This window comes from Saimiri boliviensis, chromosome 9, assembly GCF_048565385.1.
Source record: "Saimiri boliviensis isolate mSaiBol1 chromosome 9, mSaiBol1.pri, whole genome shotgun sequence".
NCBI lineage: Eukaryota > Metazoa > Chordata > Mammalia > Primates > Cebidae > Saimiri > Saimiri boliviensis.
Window position 1 is genome coordinate 23389283 of NC_133457.1, and position 21361 is coordinate 23410643.

The window sequence follows — 21361 nt, forward strand, 5'->3', positions numbered from 1 at the left end:
CTAATAAAATGGTTTCATTGTGCTATGTAATCCAAAACACTTGACATACTTATATTTATTTATAAGTATTAATGTGGCCTAGATTTTTAAAAAGAAAATTTAAGTTATTCATATCTTTCTTTCACTTAACTTTAAAATATTAATTTAAAAATAAAAACAAACTAAATAGTTCAATGAAGTGCAGTATTTACTATGTTACCAAATGAAGAAAACTGGAACATTTGGGATAAAAAGATCAAAAACTTAAACATTAATATACATTTTTAGGACCACAACATTGAGTTCAAATTCTCTACCAACAGATACTGAATATATATGTTTTCCTTATCACTGATGTTCGATGTTGTGATGATATCTATTTGTTCTATTAACTGGATAAAATATGACAATTTTAGTTGCTTAATTAACTCATGTTTTGAAAACAAATTAGAAAGCTCATAATTCTTTTGATATAAAGTTAATGAATTGGTAGATAAGAAAATGTAAGTTATGAAAAATTTATAATGTTAACAAATTTCATATTTGACAGGAAAAATTATAAAAACGTACTTACTTTTTTCATCAGCTTTGTCTCTTATTGCTATGGTATCATTACTCAAAGATACAGTCTGTGCATTCAGAATATCTGTTCTCATCCCAGGAAATTTTGGAGATGAAATAAAGCGCCCTTCATATGAATATAAATAGATACTACTACCATCTACAAGAAGAAAATGTCTAAAAAATAAAGAATAGAAATAGATTCTCAAATATGGGTAGACTACATTTTCATTTTTATATTACAGAATAGTTTATCCTTGGGAAAAAATCTAAATCTTACAACTAATATAAATGTGTAGATATGTAAGGAATAAAACATTTTAAAGACTGAAAGCCAGGGCCGGGCACGGTGGCTCAAGCCTGTAATCCCAGCACTTTGGGAGGCCGAGGCGGGTGGATCACAAGGTCGAGAGATCGAGACCATCCTGGTCAACATGGTGAAACCCCGTCTCTACTAAAGATACAAAAAAATTAGCTGGGCATGGTGGCACGTGCCTGTAATCCCAGCTACTCAGGAGGCTGAGGCAGGAGAATTGCTTGAACCCAGGAGGCGGAGGTTGCGGTGAGCCGAGATCGTGCCATTGCACTCCAACCTGGGTAACAAGAGCGAAACTCCGTCTCAAAAAAAAAAAAAAAAAAAAAAAGACTGAAAGCCAGCCAGCATTGGTTGTTTTGGTTTGTTTTCTGTGTTTTTGTTTTATGATGACGTAGGAGAAGAAAAATGAAAATGTCCATAATCACCACCCTATACACTAAAATTCTGACTTATACCCACAATTCATTTCCTTTCCTAAAGAAGATTCTATACAAAGGCAATCAAAAAATCTTATAATTTATAATTCAGTGATTTTAATGCCAGGTGCTATTTGTTTCATGAAACAGTTTTAATATGTATTTTATAACTAAAGATTATGCTACAAATAATTAAAGATTCAATACAGGTTAAAGTCTAAAGCAGTGAAAATGACTAAAAAAATTACCATGTGGGCAAACATTTATTAAAAATAAGGCAGTTGTGACTTTAAAATCATGTGGTGACCATCAGTATGTATTCACATCTAAAAATTCCTGTATTTTTGCTGCAGGGTCAGAGTCACTTGCTGTGTTGACAGCTATATTTAAGGCATAGGGCTCTGTAGTTAATTTTTTATTAACTCAAAACATAAGTATTTTATGGCTGTTATATTTTTCCTTTGAAAATTTATGAATATTGTGCAAAATAATTCAAGCAATACAGAGAAAACAAGACCTCTTGAGATCCTACCTCCACAGAGATAACTATGCCAAAGTATGAACTTCCATAACTTTACTAACTCACTCATTCCTGACATACATCTGTTTCAAACTATTCACTGTTTTAAAGAATATCTATAGTATATATACATTATCCATATATCTTCCCTACTTATTTTCCTTAGTACAGCTTCTAGGAGTGCATTACTAGATTAAAGAGCATACATTCAGAATTTTAAAATATATATTGTTATACTGCCCTTTGAAAAGCTGTACTGATTTACACACATACTATGGCTATATTGGTATGCCTGCTTCCTTAATGCTGAAGACATTATTACTTTTCAAAATCTTATGTTTAATGTTTTAATATCCTTGATTCAGAACTGGTTCTTGATTAAGGAACTGCTAATTATTCTTTTTTTGCTATGGAAACAAAAGGGAAATAAACACCAAAACCAATGGAAAAATTAGTATCTAATGAACACCAATTATATACACTTCAATTAAATTAATACTTGAGGATTGGTAGGTAGTTTATTTAATTGAAGGGTTTGGCCCTTACACACTGGTGTCTGGTCATACATAATGGCTTATGAAAACTACATTTGCTAAACTTGACAAAGTGACATATATTAGTACGTATTCCTCTGTTTCAGTACTAAAAGCATTTTCTTTTCCAAACAAGACACTATAGCTTTTAACCTACTTGTGAGTAAACACCCTGTTTCAAGGGGCAAGCAACTCTAAGTGTATACATAAGACCAATGATAGGTAGTAACTATATTCTATAGGTAGTAACTATATTTTTTGGCTATTTATGCCATTAATATATGTTTTATTAAGAGCATATTCAGTAAATACATTTATAAATAATGTATAAATAAATTTATTTGGAATAGAGTAAAAAGCATTTCAGAAATATGGTCTTTTAGATAGCTGACATCTTACCTTTCAAATGACAAAAAAGATTGACTTAAAAAAATTTATGGTATAACTAAATAATTCATATATTTAAATTTCATTAAATAAATAACATAAAAGTTGATATAATATTTTCTTGGGCACTCAAGGTCATCAATATGGTGACCACACTTTTCAGTAACGATTTAACTGACAACTTTGATACTGATCAAAATCTGTTAGTGCTCAGAATCATTACATTACTCAGGGACACAGTTCTGTGCTTTTGGTTTTTCCATATTCCCTTGCCAGGCAGTCACTTTTCTTCCTGTCATTGCGCCAGCCTCTAACAGCCCACCAGTACCATTCTTCTGGTTTTCTATTTATAAAAAGCTGTGGGCTAGAAAATCTGCTAATAAACACTTTTAAGAGCTGCCTACATGATAAGTAAAGGGATGAGGAATAAAGTACATGGTTTTAGCGCAAATGTTTTATGGGTAGATATTTTAGGGAACTGTCGATTATATTTTCATAATTTTTTAACAAGTTTTATTGGGTTGTAGCTGTCTAAGTCCTCTTCTGATTCAGTAGAATATCACTGTATTCAAGAGACTGACAGTTTTCATGGAAAAGTGTAGGTTCTTGAGTAATAGCTATTCCTAATTTACTTAGTTAATTGCCTAACATTTCTTAGTCCTGCATATGCTGAATGTCTAAGTAGAAACAACTAGTTTTCAAACTTTCAAGTCACAACCCAGAAGGCCCACAAAACCAGAGTTTCAACCAATATTTAAAACAAAGCAGAACAGAACAGAATGGAAAATAGAGGGACTATGAGGTAAAAACTCTTTAATAGTTATTTGCCTGTGTTGCTTTCATTCTCTCATGTCATTACTCTGATGTTTACCTGTAATGAGCTTATTCTCATCATTTAAAATAAATAGCTTTAAAATTTCTGTTTTAATTTCTAATATCATAATTGTTGATATATATAACACATATATAACCCTCAATAATTTTCTAAGAATGTTAAGAAATTCAGAGATTAAAATGTTTCAGAATCACTGATTTAAAGAGCTTATTCTTTTTTTCTTCTAAAATGTATAACAGAAACAGATTAGTTCTAAATGACTAGCACACCATTCTTTAAATTAGATGTTTTTACTAAAGAGTGCTTTAGTGCTTTTTGAGATATTTTAAACCCAAATCCAGTAGTTAAACATAATAAATTACCTTTCTGCCTGTAGAATTAAACTAACAGTTCCTTCTTTGAGATCAAATATAATTGGTGTATTCCAGTTCTTTGTGCTAAAAGACAAATAAAATGGATATTTATTAACCTTTAAAAAACCAAATACTTTAAAATAAGTAGATAGGTAATCACTTTAAATAAAGTGACTTCAGTTTCATAGCGATTATATACATACTTCTATTATAGCACTTGGTGCATTGTTCTGAAATTATTCACCTATATGTCCATATCCCTGACTAAAAAGCAGAGACTCTGTATCCCCAAGAACTAGCACATAATAGGCATCCAATAAATGCTCACTGTAGTATTACAACATGTGAATTGAGGAATTCTAAGTATAAGTCTGAGTTCTGCCATTTGTTGGCTCTGAGTCTGGGCAAGTCATCTCATGATTCTCATTTGAAAAACAGTAGCAGCATGGCATAATGAAGAGATGATAGCTTTTTGTTAGACAGATCTGGATTAGAAATATGGTTTCACCACCTGTCAGCCACTTGATCTTAACAAGCTTAACCTGCTAAGCATTAGTTTTTTATTTGTAAAATGGGGATAATGGGCCAGGACTTACATAGTGTCTGGCAAACTACCTAATATAAAGCAGGTACCAAACAAACAGAAACTGTAATAATAGTAATATGATGAACATGATTTTATTTCCTACAGGTTTCCCAAAGTTACTGTTGGATTGAAACAGAAAGATTTCTTTGAAGCATTCTGCAAACTCTAAAATACTATATAAATGTAAGCCATGAACATGCTTATTGAATGAATGGATGAATAAATGAACAAATAAATCATTTTGCTTTTACAGGGTAACATGAATCAAAGATCGGGGTGGGTAAAGGGAACATTTACAAACAGGAAAACCTATCCTCAAATAATAAAAGTTGTTCCATAGTTTAAAATAAGTTTTATTACTTCTATATATTCTGAATTTCTCTCAGTAATTTTCATAAAACCAATTCTCTAAATCAGATTAAATCTCATGTTCAAATCCAGATGATTGAGGAGAGAAGGGGAAGAATGCAGTGAGTAAGCAAACTGGTAGGTAACTGATCTTGGCTAATGGAAAGAATCTGATAATCATTTCAGTAAGTAAATACATGCAAAAAGCAAAATAACAAATAAATTACTGCTAATAATTAGTGATTACTAATTACTGATTATTAATTAGTTTGGGGTTCACAGATATGATAAAGATATGCTTTTGTACTTTAGAAAAAATATCACAGCATACTTTATTAATTAACCTTCATTCTTTGTCAAGAGAGTTGTTAAGTAGTGATTATGTGAGTTTTTTTTTTAATATCCCTTCAGAAAAAAATCTGAGATTTCTGACAATGGAGATATATAAATGCCATGAAAATATAAATTCCCTAAGCTATAAATGCTGAATAGAACAAGAATATTTTCAATATAATTATCTGAAAAATCGAATGAAAATTTAATGTAGAATGCTTATATATTGTTTTCTTTTTCTGGAACTTCTTTTCATATAAACCAGTAAAGTACTTGCATGTCTGTTTTTAGAATTATATTTTTATTACTGAAAAAGAGGCAACAATTATTAAGAACTTGGATTCAAATTCCTGCTTTCCTTTAGTAACAAAGTCAATAATCTGATTTAAGGCAAGTTACCTAATCATTTTTATGTCCTTTAGCTTCAGCTTTCAAACGAGAATAATAGTAAACATAAAAGACAGTAAAACAATTGTTCAATAAATGATAATCATTATTATCTAAAATGCTAGGTTTTTAAAATGTTATGAAATATGTTTTGGTGGTGATTCATTCCCACTACGACATCCTGGTATTTTATTACCACTGCTGCATCCTAATAAATATTTTGTACCTTAATAAATGTCTTGACAATCAAAGAAGGGAGGCAAGGTTCAATCACAAAAGAAGAAAAGCAGTTTTACATTTGCCACATATTAACTGGTAAGGAAAAAGCAGAGTGACCAAAAAAAAAAAAATTAACAGCTACTAAAATCTGGGTATTTTTAAAGGCAGCTTCTCTAATACACATAACACCTAATGATATTAATCCTATAGATTCAAACATTTTGTCCTTGCCACATAACTAGTAGAATAAAAGGGAAGTTATTATAGATAAGTTAAGAGTATGGCCTTTCTTCAAACAAATAAACACTAAACTGAAGAGATTTCTGTTCTCCCCTGCCCCATGAAAATTAATTATTCAAACACCTATCTGCATTAAAGTGAGTGGGTGATCTCACATTCTATAATCCCTTCCCCATATCTCAGCTGCTTAACTTGGTATCTTTTTTGAATTTTCCCAAATTCTTACTGTTCCTCTTTCCCGCTCATGTAAGGGGGAGAAAAAAAAACCTCATATAAAATTAAGTTCCTTATTTCTTCATCCATTCACCTCTGTTTCTTCTATTTCATCACTCCAGACTTGGCTATTTGTCCCAAATTGTAGATTCTGATTAGTAGCAGGTTTACACATAGTAAGTGGGAATTTTTAAATATATAGTTGTAGCGGTTGTTAATTAAACTAAATACCTTTGTGTTGTGTACTACTAGACTTTAGGATACTAAAATGACAAAGTACTTGACATATTTTAATTCATTTGTTCATTCAGAAGTATTCATTAAGTACCCACAACATGGGCACTGTGCTAGGTGCTGGGCATACAGTGGTAAATGAGACACGTATAGTCTCCATCCTCAATTTTATATTCAATGACTAAACTATAACCACATAATGTTATAAATACAAGGATAAAACTTTTAAAAATCCTTAACTATGTATAACTCTTGAAAGTATCTTAATGGTTACTTGAGTTTTCTGGATAGTTGAAGAATCAACTGGTAGTACGCTAGAGCCAGCTTGTACTAGTTATTAAATTTTCAGGAATTTTGTAAGCCAACTGTTAAATAAAGCCATTATTTATTATTTGAGACAGGGTCTCCAGCCTGGAGTGTAGTGGTAGGATCACAGCTCACTGCACCCTCTGTCTCCTGGGCTCAAGCAATTCTCCAATCCCAGCCTTCTGAGAAGCTAGGATCATAGGTGCGCACCAACATGCCCAGGTAATTTTAAAAAATTTTTGTAGAGATGGAGTCTCACTATGTTACTTATGCTGGTCTCAAGCTCATGTCCTCAAACAATCCTCCTGCTTTGGTCTTCCAAAGTGCTGAAATTACAAGCATAAGCCATTACACCTCACCTGACTATTAGCTGTTGATGTACAAACCTTGTTAGATCTATTTTTGCTGCTATAAGTTCACTTTCTCTCACTTCCTGGTTTGAGGTAGTTCAGGATAGCTGAGGTTTTGAGGAAGTTAACTTTAAACCAAACCATGCTGATGTGAAATCCTCAAAATAAACTCCTCAGCACAGACAAAACTCTGAATTTTTAAGAAATGCAAGATGCTTACGAGAACACATAACATTGAAGAGATGTTGAAACCACTAAATGTGCATAGTTCAAAGATGCTTTAATGACTCTATCACGGAATTCCAGTAAATCCACTGCATCATTAAGAACGTTACGAACCTAAACAAGGAAAAATAAAATACCAACAAACATCATTAAAACACAACCCAATTTTATTTAGATAAGTTAGCAAGATTTTGAAACACAAAAAAATTCAATGCACTATTGATTACCTAATCATATAAAAAAAGAATTTAATAGAAACTAGGTGTAAGACAGTCTACCTAATTTTTAAAAACCAACCAACAAATTATAGATACAGAAAATCTCTCAGAAATAAGTAGGAAAAAAACCTACAGAGATTTCTAACTTGCAAGCCAAAATGAATGACGTAGTAATGAAGTGATATGAAAAATACTCCAACACTGAGATATAGTCAAAGGAGGGTGGCATATTGAAGTTGGAAAGATTCTATGTGATTTCTGCCCAAAACGGTAAGAATATCTCTTTTGGGGGTTAGATTTTACTTTAAAATATACATTCTAAAAGAAGAGACATAATTGCTTTAAAAATCAAAAGTGGGGTAGGAGGTATTGGTAAACAAACCAATTGCATAATGAAGAAGCCAAGCTGCATGGAGTGGGAAAAGGTATTTCCGTATGCAAAAACCTGGAGATTGTATATAAAAAGTCAAGCAGCAAGTAACAAAGAGAGATTTGTTTATGATAGTCCGATTTATCATAAAAGTTTGTAACAGACTGTTTTGCAAGGATTTTAAAATTTCGCAGTATTGGCCAAAAATCTTGAAGTTGATGAACAAAGTGGAAGAAATTAAGAAAAATGTTGAGCAAGTTAAATTTACCTAATCTCTGGTCTATACTAGAACAGGTATTATGGGAGTATAGTAAGAGGTGAAGAATAGAGGAAAAAATCTAATTATACCTACAAAACTCCTTTAAGTCCTCCTCAAAGTGTTACCATATTTCTAAATATAATGTGACAATACTAAAGAGCAATGAAAGGGTATGGAAAGAAAAATAGGAAGGTAAATCAAACTTCTTATAAGTACTTCAAAGAAGTACGCCTACCAGGCACTGCCATGATCTAAATGTTTGTGTCTTCAAAATTCAAATCTAATCACCAATATGACATTATTAGCAGGTGGAGCCTTTGAAAGGTTGTGGGCGCTGATGAATGGGATTAGTGTTCTTATAAAAGAGGTCCCAGAGAGCTGCCTTGCCCATTTCGCCAAGCGTGGACACAGCAAGAAGGCACCATATGAATTAGAAAGTGGGCCCTCGCCAGACACTAAATCTGCTGGCACCTTGATCTTGGACTCCCAGCTTCCAAAATTATGAGAAATAAATTTCTGTTGTTTACAAGCTACCTAGATTATGGTATTTTGTTATAGCAGCCCAAACAGAATAAACAAGTATGTTACTTTTTTTACTATCTGCTCCCCAACTCCCATCTCCACCAAAATACTGACCCAGCAATCTCATTTCTAGAGTTCCATCCCAAAGATAAACAAGCAAAACTATAAAATAACATATGCACAGACTATCACTATAGCACTATTACTAATACCAAAAAACTGGAAATAGCCCAAATGTCTATTGATAAAAGACAGGTTGTATAAACTATGATATAGTCAAACAGGGGAATATTATACAGCTATAAAAAGAAATAAGGAAGATCTATAGATGTCCATGAGATACAGTACAGTAAAAAAATGCAAGATGCAGAACAGTGTGTATAGTATGATACTTTTTATCTTAAAAAAGATAAAATATAAAAATATATAGATTTGCTCACTTTTTTAAAAAAACAAGAAATCTTAAACAGTATTCACTAACATTATTAGAATAATATTAATATTGTTATTTTAAAACCATATTTTGGGATATAATGTTTTTAGGAACCAAATTTTTCTGGTCAGAAGAGTTGCTCTTAAAAAACCAAGAAGTAAAACTCTATAATCTTGAATTTAAATTAAAAACCTCAGTATAAACTTGTGATGTATTTTTATCTGTCAAAAACAAAAACATTTCTTTCCAGTACAGACTCAAGTAAAAAGAAAAAAGAAAAATAAATTTTGTCTAGAAGTAATGATCAAATCAATAGCAATGAACACATGTTATTTAGAGATCTGATTGTGTCTGTAAATAACATTTCCCTCCAAAAGGAACAAGGCCTTCATGGAAAAATGGTTGATTTTAGTCTAGATGTACAAAAGAAGCCTGAAACATCTTGTCACACCAGAAAGCAAGGAAGCTACTGAAATCAGTCAAAAGAATATAGGTACCAATTGGCCAAAGATGGAACAATCTGAGCATTAAAGAGAGAATAACCACGATGGATAGAAACACATAAAGTTAAAATTGGAAGGGTGTGGTGGCGCACGCCTGTAATCCCAGCACTTTGGGAGGCTGAGGCAGGTGGATCATGAGATAAGGAGATCAAGACCAGCCTGGCCAACATGGTGAAACCCTGTCTCTACTAAAAATACAAAAAAATTACCCAGGCATGGTGGCGCATGCCTGTAGTCCCAGCTACTCAGGAGGCTGAGGCAGGAGTATCACTTGAACCTGGGAGGCGGAAGTTGCAGTGAGCGGAGATAGTGCAACTGCATTCCAGCCTGGGCAACAGAGCGAAACTCCATCTCAAAAAGAAAAAATTAAAATCCACAAGTTTATAATGATAACATCAATGATAACAAAAAAGGAAACTTATTGGACTTGCTAGGAAACCAGCTTATTACTTGAAAACTGGCAAATAGGAAAATAATTTAGCATTTGATACCATTCCCCAAAAGGTAACCCAGTGGTGGAGGAGGAAAACAAAGTCTTTTATAGAAGAATTCTAGCTAATAAATGTGGAAGGAATGATAGAATTACAATGTTACCACTTCACAATTCCCCAATGAAAAATAGATCTAGACGACTATTATCAATGGCAGCTAAAAACGTTAAGGTTAAAAGCCCAGTGGGGAAATATATGATAGATGAATCAGGTTTATTAATACCCAAACACACTGATCAAATGTTAACATCAGTAAAAGAGAGACAAGCAGACATATGCGCCTCCTGATGCAATGCAACAGGAAGCACACAGCATCACCTAAGGCTTTAAACCTAATAACCAGTCTACAGGAAATGCAGGATAAATGAACGTATTAATTGTAATCAAGGCCAAGAGTGGTGGCTTATGCCTTTATTCCCAGCATTTTGAGTGGCTGAGGTGGGCAGAGTTCAAAACCAGCCTAGGCAAAAAGGTGAGACCCTGTCTTTACAAAAAACAAAAACAAAATAGCTAGGTGAGGTGGCAGATGCCTGTGGTCCCAGCTACTAGGGAGGCTGAAGTGGGAGGATTGTTTATGCTTGGGAAGTCAAGGCTGCTGTGAGCCGTGATTGTGCCACTCACTCCAGCCCGGGTGATAGAGTGAGACCATATCTTGAAAAAATAAATACATAAATAAGTAAATAAAAATAAATTAATTAATTAATGTAATCACATCACAAAGATGGAATCAGTCAAATATAGAATGTGGGAAATTCAACAGAATAATCTGGTTTCTTTAACAAATAAATCATAAGTAAATAAATAGTAAGTTGTTTCAGATTTCAAAAGACTTAAGAGACAAATTAACTAAGTGCAATGTGGGACTTTATTTCCTGATACAAACAAACCAACTGTAAAAATATACTTAGAAAATAATTGGAGAAATGTGATCTGTTACTGTAGAAAGATGTTAGAAAAAGACTGGGGAAATGTGAATGTTACTATGGTAATGTTAAAATGAAAATAGTTCTTATCTTTCAGACAGTTTTAAACAACTTAAAAAACAATTCCAGAACTAGTAGTGAAGAGATACCATCTCATGCTAGTTAGAAAGGGGATCATTAAAAAATCTGGAGACAACAGATGCTGGAAAGGATGTAGAGAAATAGGAACACTTTTACACTATTGGTGGGAGTGTAAATTAGTTCAACCATTGTGGAAGACAGTGATTCCTCAAGGACCTAGAAATAGAAATTCCATTTGACCCAGCAATCCCATTACTGGATATATATCCAAAGGATTATAAATCAATCTATTATAAGGACACATTGAACACGAATGTTCATTGCAGCACTGTTTACAATAGCAAAGACCTGGAACCAACCAAAATGCCCATCGATGGTAGACTGGACAAGGAAAATGTGGCACATATATACCATTTAATACTATGCAGCCATAAAAAACGATGAGTTTGTGTCCTTTGTAGGGACATGGAAGAACCTGGAAACTATCATTCTCAGCAAACTGACACAAGAACAGAAAATCAAACACCGCATGTTCTCACTCATAGGCAGGTGTTGAACAATGAGAACACATAGACACAGGGAGGGGAGCATCACACACTGGGGTCTGTTGTGGGGAACTAGGGGAGGGACAGCGGTGGGTGAGGAGTTGGGGAGGGATAACATGGAGAGAAATGCCAGATACAGGTGATGGGGAGGAAGGCAGCAAACCACATTGCCATGTATGTACCTATGCAAAAATCTTGCATGTTCTTCACATGTACCCCAAAACCTAAACACAATAAAATACATATTAAAATAGAAAAAAAAAGAAAAAGACATGAATATTTTTGCTCACCTCTTCAATGAGTAACAGTAATGACTGCAAAGAGGGTAGTAGTCTGATGACAAAAGTTTCAAAGGAGCTAGAGTTTTTTAGGGAACCTCAGAGGTTATAGTGGTCTAGAATCAGCAAGGAGTAAAGAAGACATCTACCCAGATCCAGTGATACGCGGCGCATCAAAGAAAAACACTTCTACTTGAGAAGGCTGGAGGAAAAACACTGCTCTCAGTATTCAGCTGCTGTTAATTAGAACAAGAATGCTTTCAGTGAAAGGGCTGAGGTTTTTAAGGCCACAGCTATATGACTGCAGGTTGTGTACTGCACAACTCTGGGTCTGTGTGAATGGTGCCCTCTGGAATTGAACAGGCCGCTCACTGCAGGTGGTGTCATGTAAACCTCTCTTCAAATTTCCTAGGCCTACAACTCCGCATATGAAGCCCCATATAGCAGTTGGCTGTAGATTTTTTAGGTCACCTTTCAGGATGAAGAGAAGGAAGCTACCTCATAGACCCCCCCAGGCTCTGATTTCAAACAGAAGCCTGGATCTAGTCCCTTGTCTCACTGCAAGTATTAATACTTTCAGTTTCCTTAGCCAGCAGGAGCTACTCTCTTCACTGCCTTTGCCTGCCTGCTTCTGGACCTGAAGTAGGTCTGAGACTCCATACTGCATTTTTGTTCTGTTTCTAGTCCACAGAGATCTTTATCTTGTTTTTGAGTCCAGGTAAGTCTTTTAAATATATATCTATATACATATATTTTAATCTTTTGGAGCCAAAAGTATGTCTTTGTCTTCTATGAATGAACTAACACCATTTTCACAAGAAGTCTGAGCTTCCTGAGATTTTTTTTTAAAGATCCAAATACCATAGTTTTCTAAAAAGTTTAAAGCTAATAGAATGATATAAAAATTTTAAAGGGAAGTTATATGTTAGTATTTTTATAGCAACATGCTGTCTAGAACTGCCTGCAAACTTTCCTAAACAGGTTTAAGAAAATTCAACATTTAAAAATTCAGTTGTATAGGCCTCTAACATTATTAAAATTATAGACAGATTTCTTAAGATCCATATTTGTCTAAAGCTTCACCTGGGGGAATGCACCGTTTTGTGAATCTGGTACACTAGAACCAAACCAGAATAAAGCATCCTAGCCATAATAACAAAACTAAAGACACTCCAGTAATTGCTGTTATAGTTTCAAAACTATGGCAAATTTCACATCAGAAATGTTCTGTGCTGAATTTTAAAATACACCTATTACTCTGTTCAATTCAGGGTAGCTCCAGGATTAATCTCCTGATATTCACGCCACCCAATTATTCTATGTGATCACAATATTTAGACTCCTCAGATTGACATAAGTCTAAACATTCTGTTCGCACATTTGCAAAACATCATTTAGTCCTATACATAGCTATAATCATAATAGCAATAGCTATCATTTATTTTTGTTATATATACATTATCTCATTTCATCCTCAAAATTACTCTATTATTAGCTCTTATTTTTACAAGACATAAAAGTGTCCTGTAAATTAGACACTTTTGAACTTTGACGACTATTAAAAGCCAAATTTGTGCTCCATCCTAAAGTTAGAATGGCAGGAAAGAAATAAAGGTAATTTCTGAGATACCAGAAGTACCTCATCCTTTGCACCTGCACACTTTCCCACCTAGGTAGGCACTTCCTTCTACCAAATATATCAACGATCTTTTTGGGAAAGAATTATCCACTGGGCTGCTTCCTGGAGGCAAGAGGCAGATTAAGAAACTTTTTCACTCCAGCTATTGTGCCCCACAAAAGACAGTAGGGCAAAGAAGTCTATTGTAGAAAAACAGCACCAGCCAGTCAAGGTGTAGATTTAACAATCATGACTCCACACGATCTCTGGTTTCTGAGTTAATGAAACACAGATAAAACAAAAGCCAACTAAGCCTCTAAAGAAACTGTAAAATTCTAAATCGGACAAACAAAAAAATTGTGACTGTTCAGTCTCACTGAAATCCTGTGGCTCCACTTTGCAACAAAAGTAAGCTGCTAAAAAGTACAGCTCTCAGAAAGGGAATCCTCCCAAATGTCCAGGGTTATCTTCCCAGAAAGGCAAACTAGAGTTAACACACTGACCAAGCAACTGCTTTATTGCTAAGAGAGTTAACAGTATATTCTTGGTGTAAAACCAAAGAAAATGACTGGAGGTGAGTCTCAATCAATTTATAGGTTTATTTTGCCTAAGTTGGGGATGTGCCCAGGAAAAAGGAACACAAAAATCACAGAAACATCTGTGATTCATGCTTTTTCCAAAAAGCGTTTGGAGAGCTTCAATATTTAAAGGAGGGGAAAAAAGTAGGCAGGAGGGGAAAAGGGAGACAGAAAGAGTAAAGAGGGAGGGTATGGTCACATTCTTGTGAGGCTTCGATTAGAGTTCACTGAATCCACATGTTGCAAGTGAAAACAGGTACAGGGATAGTCAACTATGTATTCCCCTTGCAGTGAATCTGTATTTGTTTATAAGATAAACACAGAGTAGAAGAAGCAGTGAAATATGTATTGTCTCAGGTGAGCAGAGGGATGACTTCTATAGTCTTGTCTTCCCACATCTGTGAAGATAAGCTGTTAATTTACGTGGTCAGGGTGAAACTCAACAGAACTCTGTTTTGGGGTAAAGATCTTGGGGACCACAGGAAATTTACTTGTGGGCATATTCTGAGGAAAGCCCTCTGCAGAGGTATGTGTTCTTTTATCTTTGCAGCATCTACTTAGGAACAAAATGGGAGGCAGTTTTGCATGACTCAGTTCTCAGGCTTACCCTTTCCCTTTGAGATAGTGAGGTTGGGGTCTCAAGATTTTCATTTTTCTTTCACACTCACCAGCTGGATTTTAGCTATAAACTGGTAATCACTGTGTGTTGTTTTCCTTTCTCTCCTTTTCCAAATTGTTTTCACTGCAGCCACCCTCTTTTCCCTTCGCCATTGTAAACTGGGAATATGAAGAGTGGGAGGGGAGGGGAGAAGAATTAAAATACATACTTATGTATAGTTTTCCAAACCAGAGAATTGGAGCTGGATGCAATAACTGGAGAGTCTAGGTTATCTGTTTTTAGAAAGCGGATGGGTTTGTTTTCAATCATATATTAAATAGCTGCATGATAAAGTAGTATATTTCAGAATCATATATATAAGAGAAGGTTGAATATATATTCATATATATGAATAAAGGCATTGCAAGGTGACTCCCAATGATCCCTGCCTCCTGGTATTTACACATGTGAAAATCTCTACATTTAGTTTGGACTGGACCTAATAGCTTGCTTCTAGTGAATAGAATATAGCAAAAGTGATGAGATGTCACTTCTGAGCTCGGGTTATAAAAACTGTAACTTTTGAGAGGCCGAGGTAGGCAGATCACGAGATCAGGAGATCGAGACCATCCAGGCCAACATGGTGAAACCCCATCCCTACTAAAAATACAAAAAAATTTGCTGAGCATGGTGGCGCATGTCTGTAGTCCCAGCTACCTGGGAGGCTGAGGCAGGAGAACAGCTTAAACCCAGAAGTCAGAGACTGTAGTGAGCCGAGATCGCGCCACTGCACTATAGCCTGAGCGACAGTGCGAGACTCCATCTCAAAAAATAAAAATAAAAAACAAGAACTGTGACTTATGTCTTGCTTACACTCTCTCTGGCCCTTCTTGCTTGCTCTAATAAAGCAAATCACCAAGTTGTGAGCTTCGCTATTAAGAGGCCACATGCAAAGAACTGAAGGAGATCTCCAGTCAATAGTCAAGAAAAAACTGAGGCCCTCAGTGCAAAAGACACTGATGAACTGAATTTTGCAGCAATCATGTCAGTGAGCTTGAAAGCAAATCTTTCCCCAGTTGAGCCTTTAGATAAGACTCAAGTCCTGGTCAACACCTTGTTTAGAACCTTGTGAGACTGTGAAACAGAGGACCCAGCTAAGCCATGCTTGGATTCCTGACCCACAGAAAATGAGTGATAACAATTATTGCTGTTGAAGCCACTATGTTTAGGGTTATTTATTATGCAGCAATAAGTAACTAACACATATTACTACATAAGTAATAACACAGCAATAAGTAACTAACACTAAACAGCGCAAAATAGACTATAGTATATATCTATCATTTTTTTGTCTGCCCAGAATCAAATGACATATTTTCTTATAAATATACATTTATTTTCCTTTAAGAAATCATTCCTTCCACTATTCTCAGTGACTGGCTAGATGGGATTGACTCATCTTTCTCTGCCTCTCCCTGTCTAAATACATTTGACTCAGGCTCAGCATATAAAATCCAAGGCTGAGATCTCTCCTGAATTACTGGGAAAAAAGCAGTCTTTCTGCTGAACTTGAAGTTGGTAGAATGAGCCTGGAACTACCAAGGCCACAAAATAGAATCTTTCTGAAAACTAAGACAATTACAGAGAAAAAGAGAGTTGAGGAAGAGAAAGAGATGAAGTCCTCTTGGCATTATTTAAGCCTCTGAACTAGTAATGTCTCTCAAGTCAGTCTATCTCGTAACTTCACATGAATCAATAAATTTCCTTTTTTCCTTCATTTTTCACTTTACATCAATTTCAGCTAAATTTATGGAAAAAAAAATTTTTCAAGGTGCTAATCTAGGAGGTCCACAAAAACAAGGACCAAATCTGTCTTATTCACTACTGTATTCCTCCTTGCTTAGCCCAACCCCTGGCAAGTAGGGACCACTCAATAGATATCCATTGAATGGTGAATACAATCATTCAAAGAAGAAACAGTGAATAGGCCTAACTCAGCAAAAATGCAGTCAAATGTTTTATAATCATGGAGAAAGTAAAACCCCTTTTAAAAAATAAAAATAATGTTCTAGTTTAAAACTTTAAATATTTATTTATAAATATTATTTTAAACACAAGGATAATTTAGATTAGATAAGCCAGTTGAGCATTTCCACAGTTCATTTTATTTCACATAAAAATCCTCTAATCGCTAGGATAATTCCTTTTTACTATAAAAGAAGAACTCCTATTTCTAGATATATTCTCATGTTGGGGCACTTCTGTAAGGCCAGAACTTATTTTAGCAATACTATATTAGCTATAAATATAATATATCCCAGTTAGTTGATTAGAACTCACAATGGATTCTATGTCATATATAGACTATTATAATGTTTCAGATGCCAGGTTAATTAGAAGAAATATATATTTACACCATCATCTAGATCGTAAATCCTTCTTTAAGGAAATACAGAAGATAGAGGGGTGTGTCAAATCACCCCATAAAGATACAATCAGCCAAGTCCAGACTGAGAAACTATACCAGACAAATTACTTGGTTTTTCAACAGAAAAACTGCAGGGCAAGAAACAGAGATAGAAAGGGAATTTACAGTCATCTACAGACTAAAAGAGACTTAAAAGATACATCAGCGGGGCACAGTGGCTCACACCTGTAATCCTAGCACTTTGGGAGGCTGAGGCAGGCAAATCACCTGAGGTCAGGAGCTCGAGACCAGTCTGGCCAACACAGTGAAGCCCCATCTCTACTAAAAATACAAAAAATAAGCTGAGTGTGGTGGCAGGCACCTGTAATCCCAGCTACTCGGGAGGCTGAGGCAGAGTAATTGCTTGAACCCAAGAGGCAGAGGTTGCAGTGAGGCAAGATGGCGCCATTGCACTCCAGCCTGGGTAACAGAGAGAGACTCCATCTCAAAAAAAAAAAAAAAAAAAAAGATACATCAACCAATTGCAATATGTAAACCTGGATCCTGATTCAAACAAACTTTTGTGGCATGTAGGAAAAAACTGGACATTTAAACACTTTGTGGATATTTGATAATGTTAAGAAATTATTTTTATATGGTATGATAATGGTAGTGTGATTTTGTTAAAACATAGTCCTTATCTTTTAGTTATATATACTAAAATATTTACAATGAAATACAATGTCTGAATTTGGGGAACAGGGAATGTAGATGGGACATGGACCAGGCAGGCTTAAGTATGAATTGATGATTTTCAGGGCTGAGTACATGGGGATTCATCATACTACTCTGTGTGTGTTTAATATTCTCTAAATAAAAAGTTTTACAATTTTAAAATAAACAGAACAAAGGAAAGTATAATACATTTAATTATTAGAAATCTAGTGACAATATCATCCAAATTTTAAAATCTGGATACCTGGGCTAACAGAATATTTGAATAGGCCTGCACAAGAAATCACATGATATATGCTTCTAAATTTTTATAGTAATAATACGAATTATGAATACTGAAGAAAGAGGCAACTGATACAGAAAAAAGGAAGAGGAGGAAGGTCGAGCCTTCTTTTTCAGAGGATTTGCGTCGGCACATTGGACTTTAGTCTTTTCCTTGTACCTTTCTTCAACTAATTATTAATATATTAAGTGCAAGGCACTGGGCTAGAGGCCCTGAAGGAGAGATAAAGATGAGCCATGAGGATACTTGTGCCCTCTCACTGATGTCCTGTGACCTGTAAAACATTTCCCCCCACTTCCCATTGCCACATTCCAACCTTCTCGTATTAATCTACAAAATATTTGACTTCAAAATGTTCTTCTGATGGCATTGAGGATACACTATTCCAAAAAAAGGCACTATGGCATACTGAATAAGCTAAAGGAATTTAATAAAACTAGAGCAGCAGGAGATCACTCTGACCTTCCCCTACTCTTCTTCCCAACACAGGTCATAAAACCTAGGAAGGATTTTCTGACCTTTCCCTGAAGCAGGTCATAAGACTCTCATATGAGAGGTGCCCTCCCTATACCCAGAGGAAAGTTATATTCTTATTTCTGAAGACACAGGGACACAGAGAAGAATCTAAACACACAGGCCTTGCTAAATTTCCCCCAGCTTATTACCATAAGATCATATCTTTTTTGCCCTATTGTGTATCGCCACAACTGTCTACTCTTCATCAAACCTGCATAAAAGCACATGGGTTTAACTGTTTCTTCAGGTCTTCATTTCCTCAGGAAGGCTCTGTTATCATGTAAAACTTACATGGAATCAGTTAATATACTTTTTTCTTGTTAATGTATCTTTTGTTACAAGGACGTCAGTCATGAACCTAGGATGGGTAGAGAGATTTTTCTTCCCCTATACTTCCTAATTCCCAGTAAGAACTTCCTATACCATTTTCCCATTTTGACTCTCCTTAGGTAATTCTTAAAAGAAAGAAAATTTTTTAAAATCAGGTTAAATAAGTTATCCAATTACAAATAAGTAAAACAATTAACCCTGTCAGTAACTGGCAGATTAGACCTGCCTTGGAGTCAGCTCTAGGAGTTAAATCCAATATGTTCCTATTTGTTACAACTTCTTATCTCCTTTCCTCACTGAATCCACATATTTCCTCAAGGTTTCCAATTTCATTGTCTTTGTCCTAAACATATTAACGGAAGAGCTTGGGGCATTCAGGTTCTATATCTGTGAAAGGTTCTTTCATCAGAAAAAGCAACTAATGGCAGAGTTAAAATAATTCTAATGTGACTGAACTTTTATAAGCTTGACTAAATATAATTATGAAGATAACTCCATATTCTGTACAGTTAACTAATACGAAAAGAAGTAGGTTTAATCAACCTTGGAACATAATCATACCTGCATGGTCCTTCTTTTAGTTAATGTTACTTGAAAATTTTTCCACTCCCAATGTTGTTCCACCACATGTGCAAAAACAACATGTCCATTTCCACAGGCTCCAGCAATCTGAGTGCCATCAATAGACCATGCGATATTAAATATGCTGCCAGTGTTGGGTTTTTCTAATGCGTATGACCACTGGGGAAGAAAACACAAGAAAAAAATTGACATTGAAAAAAAAATTTTAGGAAGTTTTAAATCAGGCATGTGACAACATATTAGGTCATTTTAAAAATAATATCTGTTTATTCTGGAATTATGAAACACTACATGAATACTATTTTATATATTATTGGAATTTTTCTCAATAAAATTATATTGTACTGAATAGAAAATACAGATATAATTGTTAAAGTCCATAGTAGAACATCATGATAAAACAGTGTATGAAAATATCTCAAGAACTGTAAAAAACCCACATCATTTTAATGTGTGTTATTGCTTTTAAGTAATAACACTTAATAGGTAAACATAAAGATTCTTTAGAAAAAACAGACATCTTGGCCGGGCGCGGTGGCTCAAGCCTGTAATCCCAGCACTTTGGGAGGCCAAGGCGGGTGGATCACGAGGTCGAGAGATCGAGACCAACCTGGTCAACATGGTGAAACCCCGTCTCTACTAAAAATACAAAACATTAGCTGGGCATGGTGGTGCGTGCCTATAATCCCAGCTACTCAGGAGGCTGAGGCAGGAGAATTGCCTGAACCCAGGAGGCGGAGGTTGCGGTGAGCCGAGATCGCGCCATTGCACTCCAGCCTGGGTAACAAGAGCGAAACTCCGTCTCAAAAAAAAAAAGAAAAGGGAAAAACAGACATCTTAATATTCATTCTTAAGGCTGCATATAGTCTTCACACCTAAAAATTTCTCATTACAATATTTTAAGACTGTCACAAAAAACTGAAATTAAACACACAATGTAACTAAAACAGCTCTATACACATCATGAAATTACATGCAACTGGATCTATTTTTTTTCTTTCTTTTTTTTTTTTTAACAGACTACAGTTAGTATAACCTCTCCTAGAACCTATCTGTCTGTTTGAGAAAGTTATCTAGAGATATCAATAAGCATTAAATAGGACAAAAGAGATTCTGGTGCAGGTGTATAAATAAGACATAAGAAAACAATCCAAACTTTTTGATAGATGGTATTATGTGTACTTGTTTCATTTTTTCAGATGCAACATATGTTATTTGCCAGGATGATTAATTTGACTAAACTTATATATATATTCTCTTTCCATTCTTCCAGCCTTTACAGCCTGTAGTCACAGTCTTGATTTTGTTGTTGTTGCTCTTGGCTGGAGAGAGAGATTGTTTGTTTTACTTTTTTTTTTTTTTTTCCCAGAAATACTCATTATTAGCTACAGGCTCACTTTGACAACAAATTTGGAAGAAATGGAAAAATACAGATAAAGATTTACTAATTGATGCTATTACAAATCAAGACTTTAAAATTCCTAACAAAAGTTCACACATAACATAAAAATACTGAAAGGCTCTTTGACCACTCACTGACACTTTTTTTCAACTCTCACCACCCTCCAACTTTGCAGCTACTGACTGTTGCTTTAATGTCTTAAGTAAAGGCCTAATAATAAAGTTATCAAGAAGAAGATAATGAACAAACCATAACCTTTGCTTCATCAGCAGTATGAAAATACCAGAAACTTTCTTTTTGAAAATTAAGAATAATAAATTTTTAAAAATACATATAATATTTGAAGTC

At 34.7% G+C, this 21361-nt stretch overlaps 1 protein-coding gene across 6 annotated transcripts in view; it reads right to left on the minus strand.

Annotated features, from left to right (window-relative positions):
* IFT80 (intraflagellar transport 80) overlaps nt 1-21361 on the minus strand; it is a 138344-nt gene that overhangs the window by 44632 nt on the left and 72351 nt on the right. For all 6 annotated transcript variants that reach the window (XR_012519158.1, XM_074405590.1, XM_074405587.1 and 3 more), the window contains 4 exons: nt 19591-19770; nt 7337-7455; nt 3910-3984; nt 554-717 (listed from right to left, as the gene is read on the minus strand). Coding sequence is in view for 5 of the 6 variants with exons in the window: in XM_074405590.1 (XP_074261691.1) it covers nt 554-717; nt 3910-3984; nt 7337-7455; nt 19591-19770 (538 nt within the window). In the remaining variant the exon portion in view is untranslated. The remainder of the gene's footprint in view (nt 1-553; nt 718-3909; nt 3985-7336; nt 7456-19590; nt 19771-21361) is intronic.